Raw genomic sequence first — 19377 nt, 5'->3', positions numbered from 1 at the left:
AGATGTTTACCACATCGAGACGATGTGCAGAGCCCATGTTTCGGATGGCTTGCTTAAAGGTCAAGGTCACACTTGGGGGTCAAAGGTCATATGAGTTTGTTTCATGTCTGCTCTGTAACTCTTGAACTGTTAGAAGGATTTCAAAAAAACTTGGCACAAATGTACAACACATCGAGACGACGTGCAGAGTGCGTGTTACAGATGGCTTGCTTCAAGGTCAAGGTCACTCTTAGGGGTCAAATGTCATATGACTGTTTCGTGTGTATATTGCTCTGCATTGCGGTGTTCTTGTTTTTATTTGGCAGATCCCTTTTTTTGTTCACTTAGACTATTTTTTTTTTAATTACTTCCCTTTTATTTTACTATAAATAGCTTATTTTTTAACTTTTTTATTATTGGCCGTAGGGAAAAACCAAAACCACTTTTCTATGGTACAACATGGATGGTACCTCCAATTTCTAGGTGTATTCTGACATATTTGTACCTGATAAGGACTTTTTTGTGGACTTAGAGAAAATATTTTTGGAATTTCTTCCCTTTGTTGTTCCAGTCCTTTAGGCTTCAACAGTCAAGTTCTTTAAATTTTGCTCCCATCCTCTGATATAACCCTTAGGGTGTATATTGCCATGCTTTGCGGAGCTCTTGTTTGACTATTTTTATACCGCGTCAGCGTATACATCAGTTTAAGTACCATGTACAGTGTGTAACATACAGTTTTAGTACCAGCAAATAATTTGTACCAAGTTATTTGAATATCAATGCACATATAAATAGGTCATAGGAAGGACAAGAAAAATGACTTAAAATAATTTACCTCAAAGTTTTATCTTGAAATTTGAGCTTATGGTCAGAGACATGCACATGACATCTTGTCTTATTACAGCGGATGTTCTGCAGAGTTACTTAAATGTCAATATCTGTATACAAAAGTTTTAGAGATAACTACTGTCTTTGACTTGCTAACGTACCTTGACCTATGATGTAGGGGTCTAGATCTTACACTCGACATATAATCTGGTTATAGTGAATGTTTGTGCCAAGCTATTCAAATACTCATGCATTCATACACAGTTATAGACTAGACACCAAAACCTATGTAATGTCTTTTAGTGTTACCTTGACCTTTATGGTAGGGTTAAATGCTACACATCATTTTTTAATATCATAAAAGCAAAAAACCTTGCGAACATTAAACCTCATGTAAATATCAACCATTAGTATAATGCAAATCAGGCAAATCTGGTCATTACACAAACCTTCCAAAACATATCAACCGGAAGCAGTCATAGGTCATACACCAGTAAATATTTTTCCTTATATATTCTATATAAAACTGACATTTTTTAAAGAGCTACCAAACATAGCTAGACCCATTTCAGAGAACAACCTTACCTCATTTTAAAGAGTTATGATAAAACTGATATAAAATGAAGAGAAAAGTAGGGGTAATATATCTTCTAAGAGAGATTTCTCTTGCCGCATTTGCTTACTGTAAAATCATATCAAAATCACACTGCTGACCTGGAAGTACTACTCGTATTAAATTGAATTTCACTTCACCAAATACAATATTCTCCCATTTTTCCTACTAAAATGTCAAAAATACATCCACAATGAAATTTAAACAGAAACCAGCTTTAATTTAGACCTCTGTGGCCATGCCCAGTGAAAAATTAGTGTTCAAAAACCTGTCCGCCATTACGCAACTAGACCAGATGGCTCCCATGCTGGTTTCTTTACTATAGTTAGGCCTCATACAATTTAGTAGTGATCAATTTTTACAGCAGACAGTCTAATTTAAGGTAACGCTTCAGGATGTGTAACTTTATGTACACCCGACTTGATAAAAAGCCGAAACAAGCAGATTATTTTTTTTTACAATTTCGTGAATATACAACCTCACGAACATACTCATTGTTTCTAATTTGCGAAATTTTGACCCAGCAAAAATGTGCTTTTACAGTTAAATCCTACCTGTCATGTATACATGTCATAAATGTGAGTGATACTTTGGGTTGTAAAAGTATTTTACAAAAATATTTGAAGCAGCGCAGCAGGAGTAAATCATACGCGTACGAATATGCCATAAGAAAAAATTAAAACATTGATTCCGAAACTGTCAAGTACTTGCTTGAGACGAGTTGTTATTCTTTGAATATAGGGTCAACATACAGATATCAGTTTATTGGGTCCTTTTGAAGCTCTTTCCTCAACTGGTATGCCCTTTTATACACTGTAAGAAATGTATTGGCACAGGTTGTCTAACCATCTGTCTGTCCATCTGTTAGCTTTTCTTTTTCCGCTGAATAAGACTAGATACAAAAATTTTAAAGGGCAGTGGACCCCTATTTTGAGGTCAGTCAAAGGTCAAGGTCATAGGGACTGTTAACCCGTTCAGTATCTTGAGAACCCATTTACATCAGACCCTCAAACTTGACGAGGATGTTAGTCATGAGCACTGCATTACCTATATTGATTTTAAAGTCAATTGGTCAAAGTCTTTTTATGAAGCAAAATGACCCTTGGGGATTTTACACCTCCCCCCACCAAACCCAAATCTTGTTTTCTAAATGATGTTTTGTAGTATCTTTACACTACCCCACCCTAACGCCGAAATAATGACCGTACAGTGACAGTAAGTAGGAGCACCACTGTCTGGCGGACACACGTCAAGTTTTTATGTAAGAGGGGCAACCAAAAATCATTTCAGTAAAACTGTTTAAGTTTCTGACAAACGGAATGATTTGACGGACTTTGGAAAATGAGGGAAGATATTGCGACACCCTTCTAGTGGTATCTGGGAAGAATATTGTAAGTTCGGTTGTCATGGCAAACAGAATTCTGCATTGATGACCTAGCTTTGAAGGAATCTGAAACAGGAGCACCGAAGAAACGTTCCAGTGGAGTTTGGTTAATATTTGACTTTGTTGTTTAGATTGGGAGAAACTGTGGATGATGGACGGATGCCCAACACATATTACACACATGGAAGGTTCAAATACAGCTGCTACAACTCTGAGATAGGAATAGAACATCATTTTATCGCTTCTATGCACAAATTGCTGTGACCTATCTTGCATTATATTTAGTTCACATATATTGGTATATGCTTGGCTACAGAGATAAAGAAATAATTTGTGCAAGGAAATGTCGCCTTGTCTGCCCGAAATATTCTTCTACAGTTTTCAAGGGATTTGGCACAAACTTACAAAAAATTTTCACTATAGTGAGCTTGCGCAGATTTTCAGGATAGAAATGTACAAGTACCGTGCCCAGTTTCCAGGGGTAAATCATGGTTTCCATACAATAAAGAAAGAACACTTCGACTTAAAGTCGTCAAACTGCTTAGGACAATTGTCGGTAGTCTCTAAATGGTCCCTATCATTTGTGGGTTCAGCAGGTCAAAGGTCAAGGTCACAGTTGTCAAACTTCATTGGATGATTGCCTCTGGTCAGTAAATATTCCTGTCACAGGAGAGAGCGCGCTCGACTATTGTGGTGCTGCCTGATAGCGAAATATGGCACATCTGAGGAAGCTGGAGCTATCATTAGTGTTTAATAACTCCAATGCATCTGACTATATTGGACAATAGTTTAAGCTCGAGTCAAATGTATATAGTAATAACATTTATAGAGTGAAAGTGTATCAAAACATTAATTTTAGTACAAGGACATAATTCAAGGAATATTTCTGCAAGAGTAATGCACCACGTGTCATATAATGTGACTAATAATGTGGAACAACTATTTTAAGATTGAATAAAATCCATATAGTAATAAATGAGATAGAGAAGAAGAGCATCATAATTTTCACCTAAAATTGAAAGTAAGGTGGTCTTATGATACAAGTTCAATCTATATGAAATGCACTAAAGAGATACCTAAAATTAATGGGCTTATAACACATGTTTTCTTAATACATGTAGGTGGTTTCTTAAGCAGGTTTGACTGTACGTAGGATACTATAGATATGGCAATTTCTGCTTCATAACTTGTTGCCACATTTATGTCCCGAACTTGGTCAGAATGTTTATCTTTATGATTCCTACCGAGTCATATGGGGGCAAAAATTAGACTGCCCGGACAAATCAAATGAAAAGCTTATTAACACTTGAGGCCACATTTATGACCCCATCTTCATGAAACTAGATCAGAATCCTCTCATTTGCCAACTGTATGCCAAGTTTGAATCAATACTTTACATGGTTATTAAATTATGCTCCAGACACAAAAAAGGACAAATTTGACCTTTGAGCTTCATTTGTGACCTTGACCTTTGACCTAACAACCTGCTCTGTCTCAACACCAGCTCCATATATGCAAAATTTAAAGTCAATACCTTGAATAGTTAGTAAGTTATGCTTCAACAAAATATGAGGGTCAAATTCGGCCTTTGAGTTCTATCTGTGACCTTGACCTACCAATCTGTATCATCTGCATCAACCAATATGCCAAGTTTAAAATCAGTATCTGGAATGGTTATTAAGTTATGCTCCAGACACAAAATATGACGGACGGAAAACCATCATGTAATATGACCCGTTTTTTTTTCAAAACAGACATATAAAAAAGAATCTGCCTCTAGTGGTACTTAACCACTGTATTAAGTTTGGAAGCCATCTTTATCAGTCTCCAGGTCTCTGTGACATTGACCTTCTGATCCCTAAAAACAGGGACCTTTCTTAAATAGTGCTTAGTCATCCTGTAAAGGTTGATAGCTGTAGCTATTGTACTCGTTCACTAACAGTACAAAAACAGAAAACGTTGACAGACAGCACCATTCCATATGTCCTGTTTTCAAAAGTGGCGTGTAAAAAAAGGAAAACACCAATATAATTGTTTGTCCTTTTTATTCAAAATATCCCTCCTTTATGTATAAATATAAAAATGATAGAAGAAATCAAAGGTCTGCTCCATTCCAACATTTTTTCTTTTTTAAGTAACCAAAATCGGTATCAATAAAGCGAAAACAACAACTAGTCACAGACTATATGAACCAGCAGACCTTTTATTTCATACAAAGACAAAACAACTGTAAGTAGAGCAGTTATAGAAAAATATAACATTTCGTTGTACAACCATTATCACAGAGTATTCTGTATCTTCAGAACACTTTGGACAATTTTAATGTTTTTAACAAAAATAAGTTTGACAGGGAATTTGATTGTTACTTTAATCTCAACCAGAATCTTTAAAGACAATTATAATTGATGTGCCAGTGTATAATATGAAAACTACAAATAATTAGATAATAAATGCTATAAAATGTAATATGCATGTAAAAGAATTGTAGAGGAAACTTGAATCACAGACTAGGTTGTGGCCTAAAATATGGCGACCAGACAGCAGATGCCATATTTCTTGGTGAGAGATTAAAGTCAGCAGGCAAAATATTTAATTTGGTAGGAAACTTATACATTACATCTATATAAAAGGGAATGTAAACGTTTTCTAAAAAATAAATGGTAAATAAAAGAAAGCTGCAGCTAAAAAAGTTGTATTATTCTACAATAAAAAAACCAAGTTTGATAAGCACTTGGTGTAATTCCTGTATGCCGAAACATTTTCAAGGGTAATCTCTTAATTAAGTGAAGTATGAAATATTTTCAGATTAGGAACCTTTGTATTTCATTCTAACCAACAGCCAGGCCAAAACAATCAAATCTCAACTAACATTTTAGACTTCAAGAAACAAAGACAACTCGATGATGTATGAGCATTCCCTCTTTGCCACTAATTCAGATCCCCCTTGTTGCGAAAAAAAATTTGACCCTTATTTTGGCCTAAATTTGCCTTATTCTCATGTAAGATTCACAATGGGATAGGGGTCAGTAATTTCAAATATCTATTTAAGAAGAAAAGGTTTGGTTCTGATATTTTTCTAAATGATATACATTATGACAAGCTACAATTAAAATAAAAGTTTCTTAAAACATCAGTTTATGATATTTAGAAAGTATCAAACAAATAAAAAAGAACTAAAAATATCAGAATTCACCAGTTCGTACTGTTTTTTTTTTCTAAATATATTTCTTACATGTATGGTGACCACCACTTTTTTCTATTTCAAAGCATATTTATATGTCATTAAAGCAGCAAAATATTTTTAATATCTTAACTGTAGTATTTTCTTTTTTTGTAGATTTAAGTATGTTTTTTTCCCACTGGAAAAAAAGTGGGTGGGAAATTATGTAATTACGTAAAAATGGAAGACCTTTGTCAGTGACATTTATGTGTATATGAGCCGTGCCATGGGAAAACCAACATAGTGGGTATGCGACCAGCATGGATCCAGACCAGCCTGCGCATCAGCGCAGTCTGGTCAGGATCCATGCTGTTCACTAATAGTTTCTCCAATTCCAATAGGCTTTAAAAACGAACAGCATGGAGCCTGACCAGACTGCGTGGATGCGCAGGCTGGTCTGGATCCATGCTGGTCGCATACCCACTATGTTCGTTTTCTCACGGCATGGCTCATATAATACTGATATCACCATGTATTCATAGTAACCTGTAAGACTTGAAATCCCCATAACATTTAGTAGAATATTATGGGTTTTATTTATAAGTATCCACATTTTTCAATTTTAATCAATTTCAATAATGCTCAAACTGCGGGTGAAGAAAATGCCCAATAAAATAAAAACGAGTGCAGTAACCTGTGCTTTTTTTGGCTCTTATGTCTTAAAAACTATTAAATGTTCTTCAAGCTCACAGAGTATGAAAAAATCTTAAGGTTCGAAAAAACTTGAACACACATCCTCAACTATTCAAAACTTTGTCACTTACCCAAAATCAATCAGACAAAAACGTAAACTTAAAAACCAATGTAATAATTAAATCAAAGCTAAAATAAATGAGATTCAGTAAATGAGTATATAACTTTTCTACATACAGGTATAACCCTCAATTCTAATAAAAAATATAACAATAAAACTAAAGGAATATGGTAAGCACCAAGACCAAACAATATGGCTCTTTTTTTTCAAAAATCCAGGGTAAGTTACAGTGTTCAAAACCAGGTATAAAAATCAAACAGTATAATATTAAAAGTATATCATTTAAGGAAATATTTTTCCATGAATATGTCCAACAAATAAGAATTATGTCCAATGTTCGGGTGTTCAAAGACCATTTAGAAAAGTTTTTCTTGTTTCGTCATGATAAAAAAACTGTCTCCAACTAAATGTTTTGCTCTTTGATAATTGAATACATTAAAAATGTAACTGAAACATAAAATATTCAATAATATACAATTCCCACTTACGCTCAAATAAATGGTTCTGGACAGGTTCATAAAAATATGTTTATACGATTTAATTTTGCAAAAAAATATTTTCAATTTGCAAAAAGCGCAAACATTATGATGTTGCAAAATTAATTGTTTTTACAATATGAGTATGTATTCAGATATTCTTTTACTGCAATTGGTTATAGTATCCCTACATTTCTAATGGCAAGTGTATGAAAGATATTTATCTCATGTCAAGACAAAGACAAAAAAAACCAGTGTTATATTCCATATTTTCATCAACATTTAAAAGAGCAGTTAAAAAATTATCTGGACTTTTGTTTTAAAATTTGTGGGTATGTGTGCATTCATTTTCCAAATAGTCACTTGAAGTAATAGTGCAGTCAGTGATAGGTAGGAACAATTATACAAATTACATTCAAATTTCTGAGATAAGTCATCATAGAATTATTAGAGGCAACCTGAAATGCAGCTCTGTAAGTGTATGGTTTATACTGCTTTTGGAGTTTCTGAAAAGAACAGTTTCAATCTTTAATTTACTTTTTAACTTGTACATAAACCTTGTTTTATCTGCAATATTCCCTTGCAACACTGTTCAAAGCCACATATGTAACTTGTATATGATTATCTCCAGATTAAATATGATTTTCTAGGAATTTTGAAAATCTAGTGGTTTTCTCCCTTGTTTGGTTTGAAATCAACCAATTCTGGTGCGAAGCTTTGCTTAATTATGTATATAAAAAGTAATCATAAAACAACATTTCGGAATGAAACATTACGAAACTTCCAAATAACAAGTAATTATGTAACTTTGTTCATTAGTAGAAATATTTCTGCTGAAACGAAAGTCCACATATTTTTTATACAGCCTCATAACAACAACACTATCACAGAAAGACTGGCTGAAATACATGTATCTCAGTATCACTGATAAATCTCCTTTCAGTCTCTAGTACATTGTACATTAAAACTGAAACAAAATTCAGATAGAAACATCATTTTTAATAACATTAAACAATAAAATTTGAAATTAATTTCAAATTTAACACCTAAAGATAAGTAAATAGTGACAACCTTTTTTTATCCAAGTGAATCATTTAAGGAGGTAGGTTACCTTCATATTTGTATGTGCGCATGTCCAACCGGAAGCTAACGTGACGATTTACGACGACGTTTACGACAAACTAAATGTGTTTGTATATTCATTCTTCTGAAAACAAATCATGAACCTGTCTTCGATCTGATGCTTTGTGGTTTAATAATTCAGAAATAATGAATAAATTGCCGCAGAAACGCTTCAAAACAATGTTGCCTTAAAATGACGTCACTGACGTCATGACGTTACGTGTCAGTTACCGCGCAAAATTAATAGTTTTTGTTATGAAAGTACGTAATTCTGTGCATTTTTTTTATATTTTAACTATTTTCAAATAACCATTATTTGCTGAAATATTTTTATGAGTCTTTTGCTCTGAATAAAAATCAATATTTTGCTTCTTTTATGTAGTTATATTGAAATGTTATGCGGAATGTAAGAAAATGAATGATGGTAACCAATGTTATTTGGAATATAGTTGGGTGAAAGGTTACTTGTTACGGCCATTTTCAAATAAAAAATCTAGCAGTTTGATTTGTAATACCTATTTTTCAGGTTCCGTTGATAATTTGTTACTTATATACTAAAACTAAGATCTAAAATTGTTCAAATTTCGGTAGAAAAATGTGGTTTCTTGAATTGAATTGATGTTACCATGGAAACGAAGCCCGTGACCTATGTATCTAAATGTAAAATTCAAAAGCGTTGACACTGGTCTATTTAAGAAACACAGCTTCGGCTTTTTATTTTCATTTCAACAATATCCGTGAGAATAATAGCAGCATGCTGAACGATTTTTCCATGAAAAATGCCAGACGAGGGGTACTGCTGTAAGTATTCTAAGCTGTGAAATTTGTTTGAATAAATGCAAAAAACACGAAAATATAACTTACGTTAGAAATAATATGTTTTATAGCTACAATAACTAGAAAGATAATCTTATTCAATATTTTTTATAAGAAACTACGACAAAAAGCAAGATATAAGCTATTTTAAACATCTCTGTTGCCATGGTTACTTTACACGTTAAGAAAAATAGGGTACCATGTAAAGTGCTTGGTATTTTGCTAATAATATTACCCAAATATTCCATGTTGGTCATTAACAGAATGGCACTGAAGCCGTCGAAAACCCCTATTTTTATACATAGTTGTTTAAAAATGAGAGAAAATGCGTTACCATGGAAACACGAGCCCCGCGACATATACATTTTAAGCTTTTATTACAAAGATAACGTGAATACCAGTAAAATTATCAATTATGCAGACTTCTACGGATATCAATGAAACTAAAATACACTGAAAAGTGTTAAATATCTGTATTTTCCTTCTTCTTTCAATATGAAATACCTTTGGAGGGTCATGTTCTTCAAACCTGGATAAAAATTGAACTTGAAGGGACAGAGACAAACGAAATTGAGATTATAGCAGTTAAAACTTCATATTACACGAAATACAAAAATGTGCTGCGGTTCAACTAATCTGAATTTACCCTTGTAACAAGGTAACCTACCTCCTTAATGGCCAGTTTCATCAGATTAAAACACAAGAGCACCGCCTTGCGGGTGCTGACGCTCATCTGATTTTTTTTTGTGTAATAGAAATATTGTCCTACCCATGATTTTCTAAGTCTAAAATGGGCCATCATTCTTGCAAAAAGCAGGATAGAGTTATGTTTCTTGATGTACAGTGTCCACTTATGATGGTGAAAAACTGCTGCAAGTTTTAAAGCAATAGCTTTGATAGTTTATGAGAAAAGTTGACTTAAACATAATACTCAACCAAGAAAATGATTTTCTAAGTCCAAAAGGGGCAATAATTATTGCAAAAAGCAGGATGGAGTTATGTTGCTTGCTGTACAGGGTCAGCTTATGATGGTGAACAAGTGTTGCAAGTTTCAAAGCAATAGCTTTGATAGTTTAAGAGAAAAAGTTGACCTAAACATAAAACTTAACCAAGAAATCTGATATTTTCTAAGTCCAAAAGGGGCCATAAATCTTGCAAAAAGCAGGACGGAGTTATGTTTCTTGCTATACAGGGTCAACTTATGATGGTGAACAAGTGTTGCAAGTTTTAAAGCGATAGCTTTGATAGTTTAGGATAAAAGCTGACCTAAACATAAAACTTAACCAAGAAAACTGATTTTCTAAGTCCAAAAGGGGCAATAAATCTTGCAAAAAGCAAGATGGAGTTATGTTTCTTGATGTACAGGGTCTGCTTATGATGGTGAACAAGTATTCCAAGTTTCAAAGCAATAGCTTTGATAGTTTAGGAGAAAAGTTGACCTAAACATAAAACTTAACCAAGAAATCTGAAATTTTCTAAGTACAAAAGGGGCCATAAATCTTGCAAAAAGCAAGATGGAGTTATGTTTCTTGCTATACAGGGTCAGCTTATGATGGTGAACAAGTATTCCAAGTTTCAAAGCAATAGCTTTCATAGTTTAGGAGAAAAACTGACCTAAACATAAAACTTAACCAGGCAACGCCGACGCCGACGCCAACAACCGCTCAAGTGATGACAATAACTCATCATTTTTTTTCAAAAAATCAGATGAGCTAAAAACTATTTCAGTTCCAAATTATGTGAAAAGACATTGACAAAACAGCATGTAAAAACCACAAAACACAATACCATGATTAGGCCAGTATGTATATTGTGCGTTTCAATCGGCCTTGCGGGGGTGGGGTCTCACGACGGTCCACTGCATTATTGTGCAGGATATATAGTATATTCAGCAACTGTTTTCATATATTCAGTGGCCGTCTACCTTACATTGTAACCAATGTAGTGTTGAATTTTAGTCATTGGTTATGGAATTAAACAATTAAATTGCTCTACCTATTTTGCTTGCTTTTGACATTACCATTATTTGCTTAAATCAGAGATTAACTCCACCCCGCCAGGTTGAATAAAACGCAAGATAATACTCATCAAACCTGTAAAACAATTATATGCGTTTATCAAAAACATCACTCTGAAAACACAAATCAAATGAAATACTTAATAAATAATCAAAATAAAATATGGGACTTTGCATAGTAATTGTGTATATGACATTTAAGTCTTCTTTTCAAACTGTTGGAAGGAAAGATATTTCCTTAAAACAGCACCTTTGTATTAAAATGTATATGGCAATAGGCAATTATTTTGCTGAACAAGTAAATATGTGATCTCTGTATGTCAAGATTTCTTGCATATTTTGTCAACGCAAAAATGACACAAACTATTCACAGAATACCCTGTCCTCCTCAATTAATGGTGTATTCTGTATTACAACCACAAAGACAATTCAATTTAATAAATTTCACAAAAAAATGTAGCTCACAATTGTTCATGATTTCAATTCTAGCGCTCTAAGCATTGTAGAATCAGTCAAACTCGTTCCCTTGAACTCTGAAAATTCGATCACAACACTTTGCAAAACTCAGCGGCAGGTCCCAGCCAATTTCCTATACAATCTATATTATTTGATCGACGGTCCTGTTGAGTTCAAGATAACGAAGTTTGACTGTATATAACAAGTCACTATTCTACTAAATATAACTATATCAATATAGTGAACCATTTAAAATAACCCTCAATATAAGTATAATTTTACATAAAACATGACATTTTCGTTTACTAGTTACATTGCAGACATTAGATTTCAATAGACTGTAAATTTATCACATCAAATAAAGTATAAATGGTAGCTCAGTGTTTTCTGTATTTATGATGGCGTAGCAGGTAATTTAAGATGGCTTGTCAAGTTAGGCGTATTCGTTGTCAAGAAGGATTTTCTCCTCATCTCTGTTTAGAAGTCCTCTATTCTGGTTGCTAGTGGCAGGATGTCTCAGGCTAACAATATATTTCTCAACCTGAAATATTCATACTCATTTATCACACTGAAGTTTAGGCTGGTTAAACCTTTAACAAAGAAAAAAACTTTTTAAAACAAAATACACACTTGTTTCCCACTTGTATGTCGAAGAATTATATAATTATATAATTGAGCCATACCATGAGAAAACCAACATAGTGGGTTTGCAACCAGCATGGATCCAGACCAGCCTGCGCATCCGCGCTGTCTGGTCAGGATCCATGCTGTTCGCTTTTAAAGCCTATTGGAATTGGAGAAACTGTTAGCGAACAGCATGGATCCTGACCAGACTGCGTGGATGCGCAGGCTGGTCTGGATCCATGCTGGTCGCCAACCCACTGTTGGTTTTCTCATGGCACGGCTCAATTATCTTCAATTGTGGGGTTATTTGTTCTTTTATCTTACTCTTACAAGAAGAACTTTCTACTTTCTCAAACATATAATTTTTGCAAACAGAACCAACACCTGTCAACTTATAGTGATCTTTACTTAATGGAAAAGGACCCATCTGACTGACTCTTAAAGTGAAATCTTACAAAGACAAGAGATGTCGTAGGAAAGCAACGCTAGACTATTTGTCAGCCTTGTCAACTGAATGGATATTAAAGTCGAATTGTGTGAAGTTTCAATCCATTCCAACAACTGGTTACTGAGATACCAGCTTACATACAAAAAACTCAACCAAATCAGGATGCTGACGTGAATGCCTACGCAAGGTTAATCCAAAAGCTCTACCTATTCTTTGAATAGACCAGCTACAAAATGACATTCTCTGTTTTGGATTCTTTCAAAATTAATTCTGTGATCCTAGGAGCACTGATAAAGTACTTGTGTTGCAGATTATCTTGAAATTCTCTAGGCCAAGGACAGCATGCAAAAAAGATTTTCAGAATTTACCTTGTGTCTGTTCCAGAAGATAAAGAGGCCCACTATAACTATACAGACAGTGAGGAGTAAGGTCCAGCTGTATGCAAACCCATCATTCGGTCCTCTACTTTTACTAGATACTGAAAAAATATCAACAAAATATATGTACATACCATAGGTTTGTACTCACTGTACTGGTAAGACTTGGTTTATTATCAAGCATACTATTTTCAGTGTGGTAGAATAACACAGAGAATAGTGTAAACACAGAGAATAGTGTAAACAGAGTGTTCAGTCAAATCCAGAAACTGAGCTTGTCAAAGTACATGAATAATGCCACAGTATATTGAAGGAAGATAAGCTTCAAGATAAATTATAAAAATGATTTCTTTCAAAACTGTAATCTTTTCTATATTGACAAATAATGCTATTAGTTGTGCATATAACAAGTATATTTAGTTTCTTTTTTTTTGTCTGGCATGTCATGGCACCAAACATTCTCCATTTCTCCCTAAAATCATTACAAGTTCTTAGTACAAAAATGGCCATAACTCTGACAAAATGCAAGAGAGTGATAATGTTTTCACTTAACTTATTCACCTAATGATGATAAATTAGTGTGCAAAGTTTCAAAGATATAGCTCCTATAATTTTTGAGAAAAAATGCAAATGATAAAGTGACAAGTTTTTTCAGAAATCAGTTAAGCTAAAAAGAGATGATAATAAGCACCTTTAGCACCAGCGAATGGTCCAAAACTGCTGTCAAAATTATGTCCACTTGTCATCAGATCTTTCCCTGCTTCAACACTATCATCCATTTCTTCTGGTAATATATAAAGTATAAACACATAAAAGTACTAAAATCTACATTTCATTATCTTTAAATTAAACTCAATAAAATATGTAAGATGTTATCATATTGTCCTTAAAGGTAAATAATAATTAACATAGTGACCACTCGTCTACACTGGTATAATGTAAATAAAGCCATATGGTAACTCTGCAAACTGATTAAAACAAGAGGGTCATCATTGCTTTGAGTCACTCACCTTACCTTTGGACCTTGCTTCTATAAACAGGTTTGGTGAATTCAGAAAATCTAAGAAGTGATGAGAACCGGTTCTTTCAGGAATGTTTACATCTTGGCTCTGATAGATACTGGAACCAGCTAAACTTTAAGGTCTATGTAAGGATGTTTCTGACCAAGTTTGGCAAACATCTGTGAAGCGGTTCATGAGAATAAATTGTGTAAAGTTTTATTCTGCTTGAGCAGCCACTAATTCTAGCAGAAAGCTGCTGAACTTTTTTTTGTCATTTTCATTATTAACACAGGAGGAAATGTGTGTAAACAGAGAGATTCTCATGCTCAATGCCCTTTTCATATGCATATTTCCTAATAAAATGTTAACATATCACAGTCATAGAATGTATAACTAAAGTCAGATTGAAAGGAAATGACATCAACATCATCAAACAACTCTAATGTTTCCACTCCTTTTCACTAACATTCACTTCAATACTTACATTTTAGCTTGTTACAAGTTTAATTCTAGAATATCATTCGTGCATGTTTTATCTTTTCTAGCATCTGCAGAAACCCTCAGGATATGTTGGTATGCTTGTTCTTAGAGACACCGACACAAACAAATCAATCAGGATTTGCAGATATCATAACAGACAAAAACATGAGTTTATTATTGCAATTATGTGAAACATTTGAACAAACTTGTAAAAAGATCCATGCAAGAATGCTACAGACAAAGACTGACCAGTGCATTCATGAGTAGATTTTGATTGAAGTTCATCTATTTCTAGCTCTGACACCCTCTAGCCCCATGTGGTTCTGGGACGATCTGTGTATGAAAAGAATTGGAACCACTGCCTTACCCTTGCATGATCATAACAGGTGACTAATAGGGTCTTAACACTTGGTTTTGCAGTAACTCTGTGATTCCAGCAGGTAAGCAAATTTTGATTCCATACCTCATGTTTTTATTTCCATGTAAATGAGATGTGGAACCAAAATTTGTAGTCCTGTTTGGCTCCATATAACCTATACTGTGTTGGTGTGCCGTAAAACCCAAATAAATAAATAAACTGACACCCTCTAAGTGCATACAAGCTGAATCATTTGAGTTTGAGAAATGCTACTTATAAAGTTTGGTAAACACCATCAGTGCTTCATGTGATTTTGTATTTTTAGCTCTGGATGTATGGTGTACCATTTGGGTCGAAAGTCTGCTTTGCATGGGTGTACATTTCAAAATATACATGCACATATAAAAATATGTGTGTAAGCCTAAATATGTACATCTACCTGTATATTTTTGTACGTGCATGCGTAAATATGTAGATGTACACTTATGTGTATGTGCGTGTATATATACATGCACTTGCAATTATGCGTGAATGTATAAATTTACGAGTGCACGTCCATATATGCGTGCACGCGTATATAAATGTGCACCTATAATTACGCATGTAGGTCCATATATGTGTGTACGCATATATATACCAGCACCCAGGATTAAGAGTGCACACGCAAAAGTTTACGTCTACATATATATTTACGTGTACACTTGTAAATATAAAGGTACACGCGTGTATATACGAGCATCCAGAATTACTCATTCACGCACAGAATTATACATCAACATATATATTTACTCATTAATTTGTAAATATATAGCTGTACATGTATATTTAAGTGCGACTAGAATGTGCGTACACATGTAATTATACGTCAACGTTTATATTTTTATACATGCATGCATAAATCTGTAGATGCACACATATATGGATGTGCACGCATAAATCTATACATGCATGCGTAATAACAAGTGCATGTATATATACATGCGTACGTACAGATAAGCGTGCACTTACATATATACGTGTGCACCTATAAAAATATACAGGTAGACGTAAATATTTATGCGTGCATGATTATTTTTATATGAGCACGTACATTTTGAAAGGTGCGCGCACGCAAAGCAGACTTTCGACCCAAATGATACACCATACTGGATGTGCTTAAGTGCAGTCAAGCAGAACCATTTGAACTGACTAAAAAGTCCATACCAGATTTGGTAAACATCCATGAAGCAATTAAAAAGACTGTTTCAAGTTTTTTTCTAAGCTTAACTCACCAAGCGCCTGAGCAGTCAAGCTGAACAATCTGAACAAACTTGGTCTATCCAACGTTACATTGCAACAGACCAAGTTTGGTAAAGATCCATCAAGCAGTTTTGACTGCTAGTTATTTAAAAGTTTTTTGACAGTATAAGCACCACTTTTCAATCTTATTTAGGCTATTTAACCTGGTCAACAAAGCATTGAACCAGTCTGTAACCTGACAATAAGAGTTATTTTAACAGTAAATAGTGTATACTGTATTTATGAATGGGTGTATTGATGGACAGGTCTATCAGTATCTCATATGACTAATAAACTCCAGATTTTCAAAGCAAAAACAACACATTGAAACATGAACACAACCAAAGTTATAAATCTTCAGATTATAAACAGTTATGACTGAAAATGCTGAGATTTCCAAGTTTAAGGTGTAATTTGTTTTTTAAATGCGCAAAATTTACTTTTATCAATACAAATACATGTATTCACATCATGTGATAAAGAAACATCTGGTGTTTTCATGGTATAGATTTTTCGCAAAGAAAACTACAGAAAATTGACCAAGTTGACACACCTTCAAAATATGAAATATATCATTTTGCTGTCATCTTTTTATGTGAGCTTTCAGTTTTTTCTCTTAAGCTGAAACCAGAGATATCACTATCCTCACACATCTGCTTTTATACAGAGAATGTAAAATGCTGTGATTATAAACTTTGACCTTAAAGACTTAGTTTGACCTTGGTCTTGGACTTACTGACCTGGTTTGTACACTCCTGTTTTAGTAACAATGACCCTGACCTTAACTACAGTGACCCAAAATCAATGCCAGTCTTTCTCAATAAAAGCTGTACATGCACCAATGTTGGTGCTAATAGGTGCATCCAAACTGGAATCCACTTTCCTATTTTTAGTAGCACTGACCTTGACCCAAGCATACCCAAATGCAATCCCAACTATCATCTCTACCTTAAAGCATCTACCTGGTCAGAAACTGGACAACAGGGAAGCTGTATCATCAATCTTCTTATTATACTGGTTTTTCATGATAAAATATTTGCTACCATCCCTCTCCCCGCCACCCCATTTCAATCCTATCAAAGTCATAAACAAGTTGAAGTTGTAAAGCTGTAAAGTTCCTTATTTCTGCCAAACAAGTGTATCACACATGGTAAACAGTATTGTAAATAAGAAAATAAAGTTTATGTTGGTTCCAGCTCCTTGCACACTAGGTAAACATAAATCATTGGTTACTCAACCGAATAATACTTGCCAAATATATATAAATAAGCGCATACTTATTATATGGACATTATTCAAATTTATGTAAGGGTGTGTTTCCATGTTTAAAATACCATGTGAATTTATTCCATTGCTTTAAACCCATATTTAAACTGTTTCTATTTAATTGTAAGAAGTGTTTAAACAAGAGCTGTCCGTAAGACAGCGCTCGACTTTTCTCAGTGCTTGACTCTGAATTAGAGCTTTGCCAGTAAAAAAACATTCCAAGTTAAAAAGGGACATAACTTTGTCAAAATTCAATCAGAGTAATGGGGATTGTTTCTCCTGGTGTAGACTTTGATAGCAAATAACTGTTTTAAGTTTCAAGTCAAAAGCTTTAATAATAACGGACATATTTGACTTTATCAAAAACTTTAACCAAAAATTCTAAGTTAAAAAGGGGCATAATTCTGTCAAAATTCAAACCAGAGTTATGGGGATTGTTTCTCATCGTGTAGACTTTGATAGTAAATAAGTATTTTAAGTTTCAAGTCAATAGCTTTGATAGTAACAGAGATATTTGACTTTATCAAAGACTTTAACCAACGGCGATGCCGACACTTACACCGACACCGTGGCAAGCACAATAGCTCTACTTTTTCTTCAAAAAGTCGAGCTAAAAATGAAATATATTGCAAGCTGACTTTTAAATGCAGTTGATCAAAATCATGGTAAACACAGTATTATAACTTACCACTGTAATCTTTGTCATCTTCCTTGGAGGCCAAGTCATAGTCATCTGAATAATATAAACAGAAATGACTGAAAAATACCAGTAAAGGTACATAATGAGGACAAATACTAGTAAAAGTATTACATTTTGAGGCTACATAATGGCTGAAAAATACTGGTACAAATATAAAATTTTAAAGCTACATAATGACTGACACATACTAGTAAAAAAAATTACATGACAACTGATATCAAGAGGGCCATGAAGGCCCTGTATCGCTCACCTGACCTATTGACCTAAAATCATCAAGATTAACATTCTGACTAACATTCTTAACAAGCTTTTCCTTTGATTTGACCTAGCAACCTAGTTTTTGACCCCACCTGACCCAGATTTAGACTTGACCTAAAGATCATCAAGATAAACATTCTGACTAAGTTTCATTAAGATATTGTCATAAATGTGGCCTCTAAAGTGTTAACTAGCTTTTCCTTTGATTTGACCTGGTGACCTAGTTTTTTACCAGACATGACCCAGGTTCGAACTTGTCCTAAAGATCATCTAGTTTAACATTCTGACTAAGTTTCATGAAGATATAGTCATAGATATGGCCTCTAGAGTGTTAACAAGCTTTTCCTTTGATTTGACCTGGTGACCTAGTTTTTGACCCCACCTATATCAGGTTTGAACTTGACCTATAGATCATCAAGATTAACATTTTGACCAAGTTTCATTAAGATATGGTCATAAATGTGGCCTCTACAGTGTGATTTGACCTAGTGACCTAGTTTTTGATCCTACATGACCCAGATTCAAACTGGACCTTAAGATCATCAATATTAACATTCTAACCAAGTTTCATGAAGATACAGTCATAAATGCGGCCTCTACAGTGTTAACAAGCTTTTCCTTTGATTTGACCTGGTGACCTAGTTTTTGATCCCAGATGACCCAATATCAAACTCGTCCAAGATTTTATTGAGGGTAACATTCTGACCAAGTTTCATCAAGATTGGGCCAAAATTGTGACCTCTAGAGTGTTAACAAGCTTTCCCTTTGTTTTGACCTGGTGACCTAGTTTTTGACCCCAGATGACCTAATATCAAACTCGTCCAAGATTTTATTGAGGGTAACATTCTGACCAAGTTTCATTAAGATTGGGCCAAAAATGTAACCTCTAGAGTGTTAACAGTCAAATTGTTGACGACGGACG

At 34.1% G+C, this 19377-nt stretch overlaps 1 protein-coding gene across 3 annotated transcripts in view; it reads right to left on the bottom strand.

Annotated features, from left to right (window-relative positions):
• Positions 1-4832: 4832 nt before the first annotated feature.
• Positions 4833-19377, bottom strand: part of LOC123564331 (mucin-5AC-like) — a 31819-nt gene continuing 17274 nt past the window's right edge. For 2 of the 3 annotated variants that reach the window (XM_045357832.2, XM_045357834.2), the window contains 4 exons: positions 18186-18230; positions 13806-13898; positions 13106-13215; positions 4833-12206 (listed from right to left, as the gene is read on the bottom strand). In XM_045357832.2, coding sequence (XP_045213767.2) covers positions 12099-12206; positions 13106-13215; positions 13806-13898; positions 18186-18230 — 356 coding nt within the window. In that variant the 3' untranslated portion in view covers positions 4833-12098. The remainder of the gene's footprint in view (positions 12207-13105; positions 13216-13805; positions 13899-18185; positions 18231-19377) is intronic. The other variant, XM_045357833.2, reaches the window with a different exon arrangement.

This window comes from Mercenaria mercenaria, chromosome 2 (genome assembly GCF_021730395.1).
Source record: "Mercenaria mercenaria strain notata chromosome 2, MADL_Memer_1, whole genome shotgun sequence".
NCBI lineage: Eukaryota > Metazoa > Mollusca > Bivalvia > Venerida > Veneridae > Mercenaria > Mercenaria mercenaria.
The sequence above is the reverse complement of the archived record's forward strand: the minus strand, read 5'-3'. Positions and strand labels throughout refer to the sequence as shown.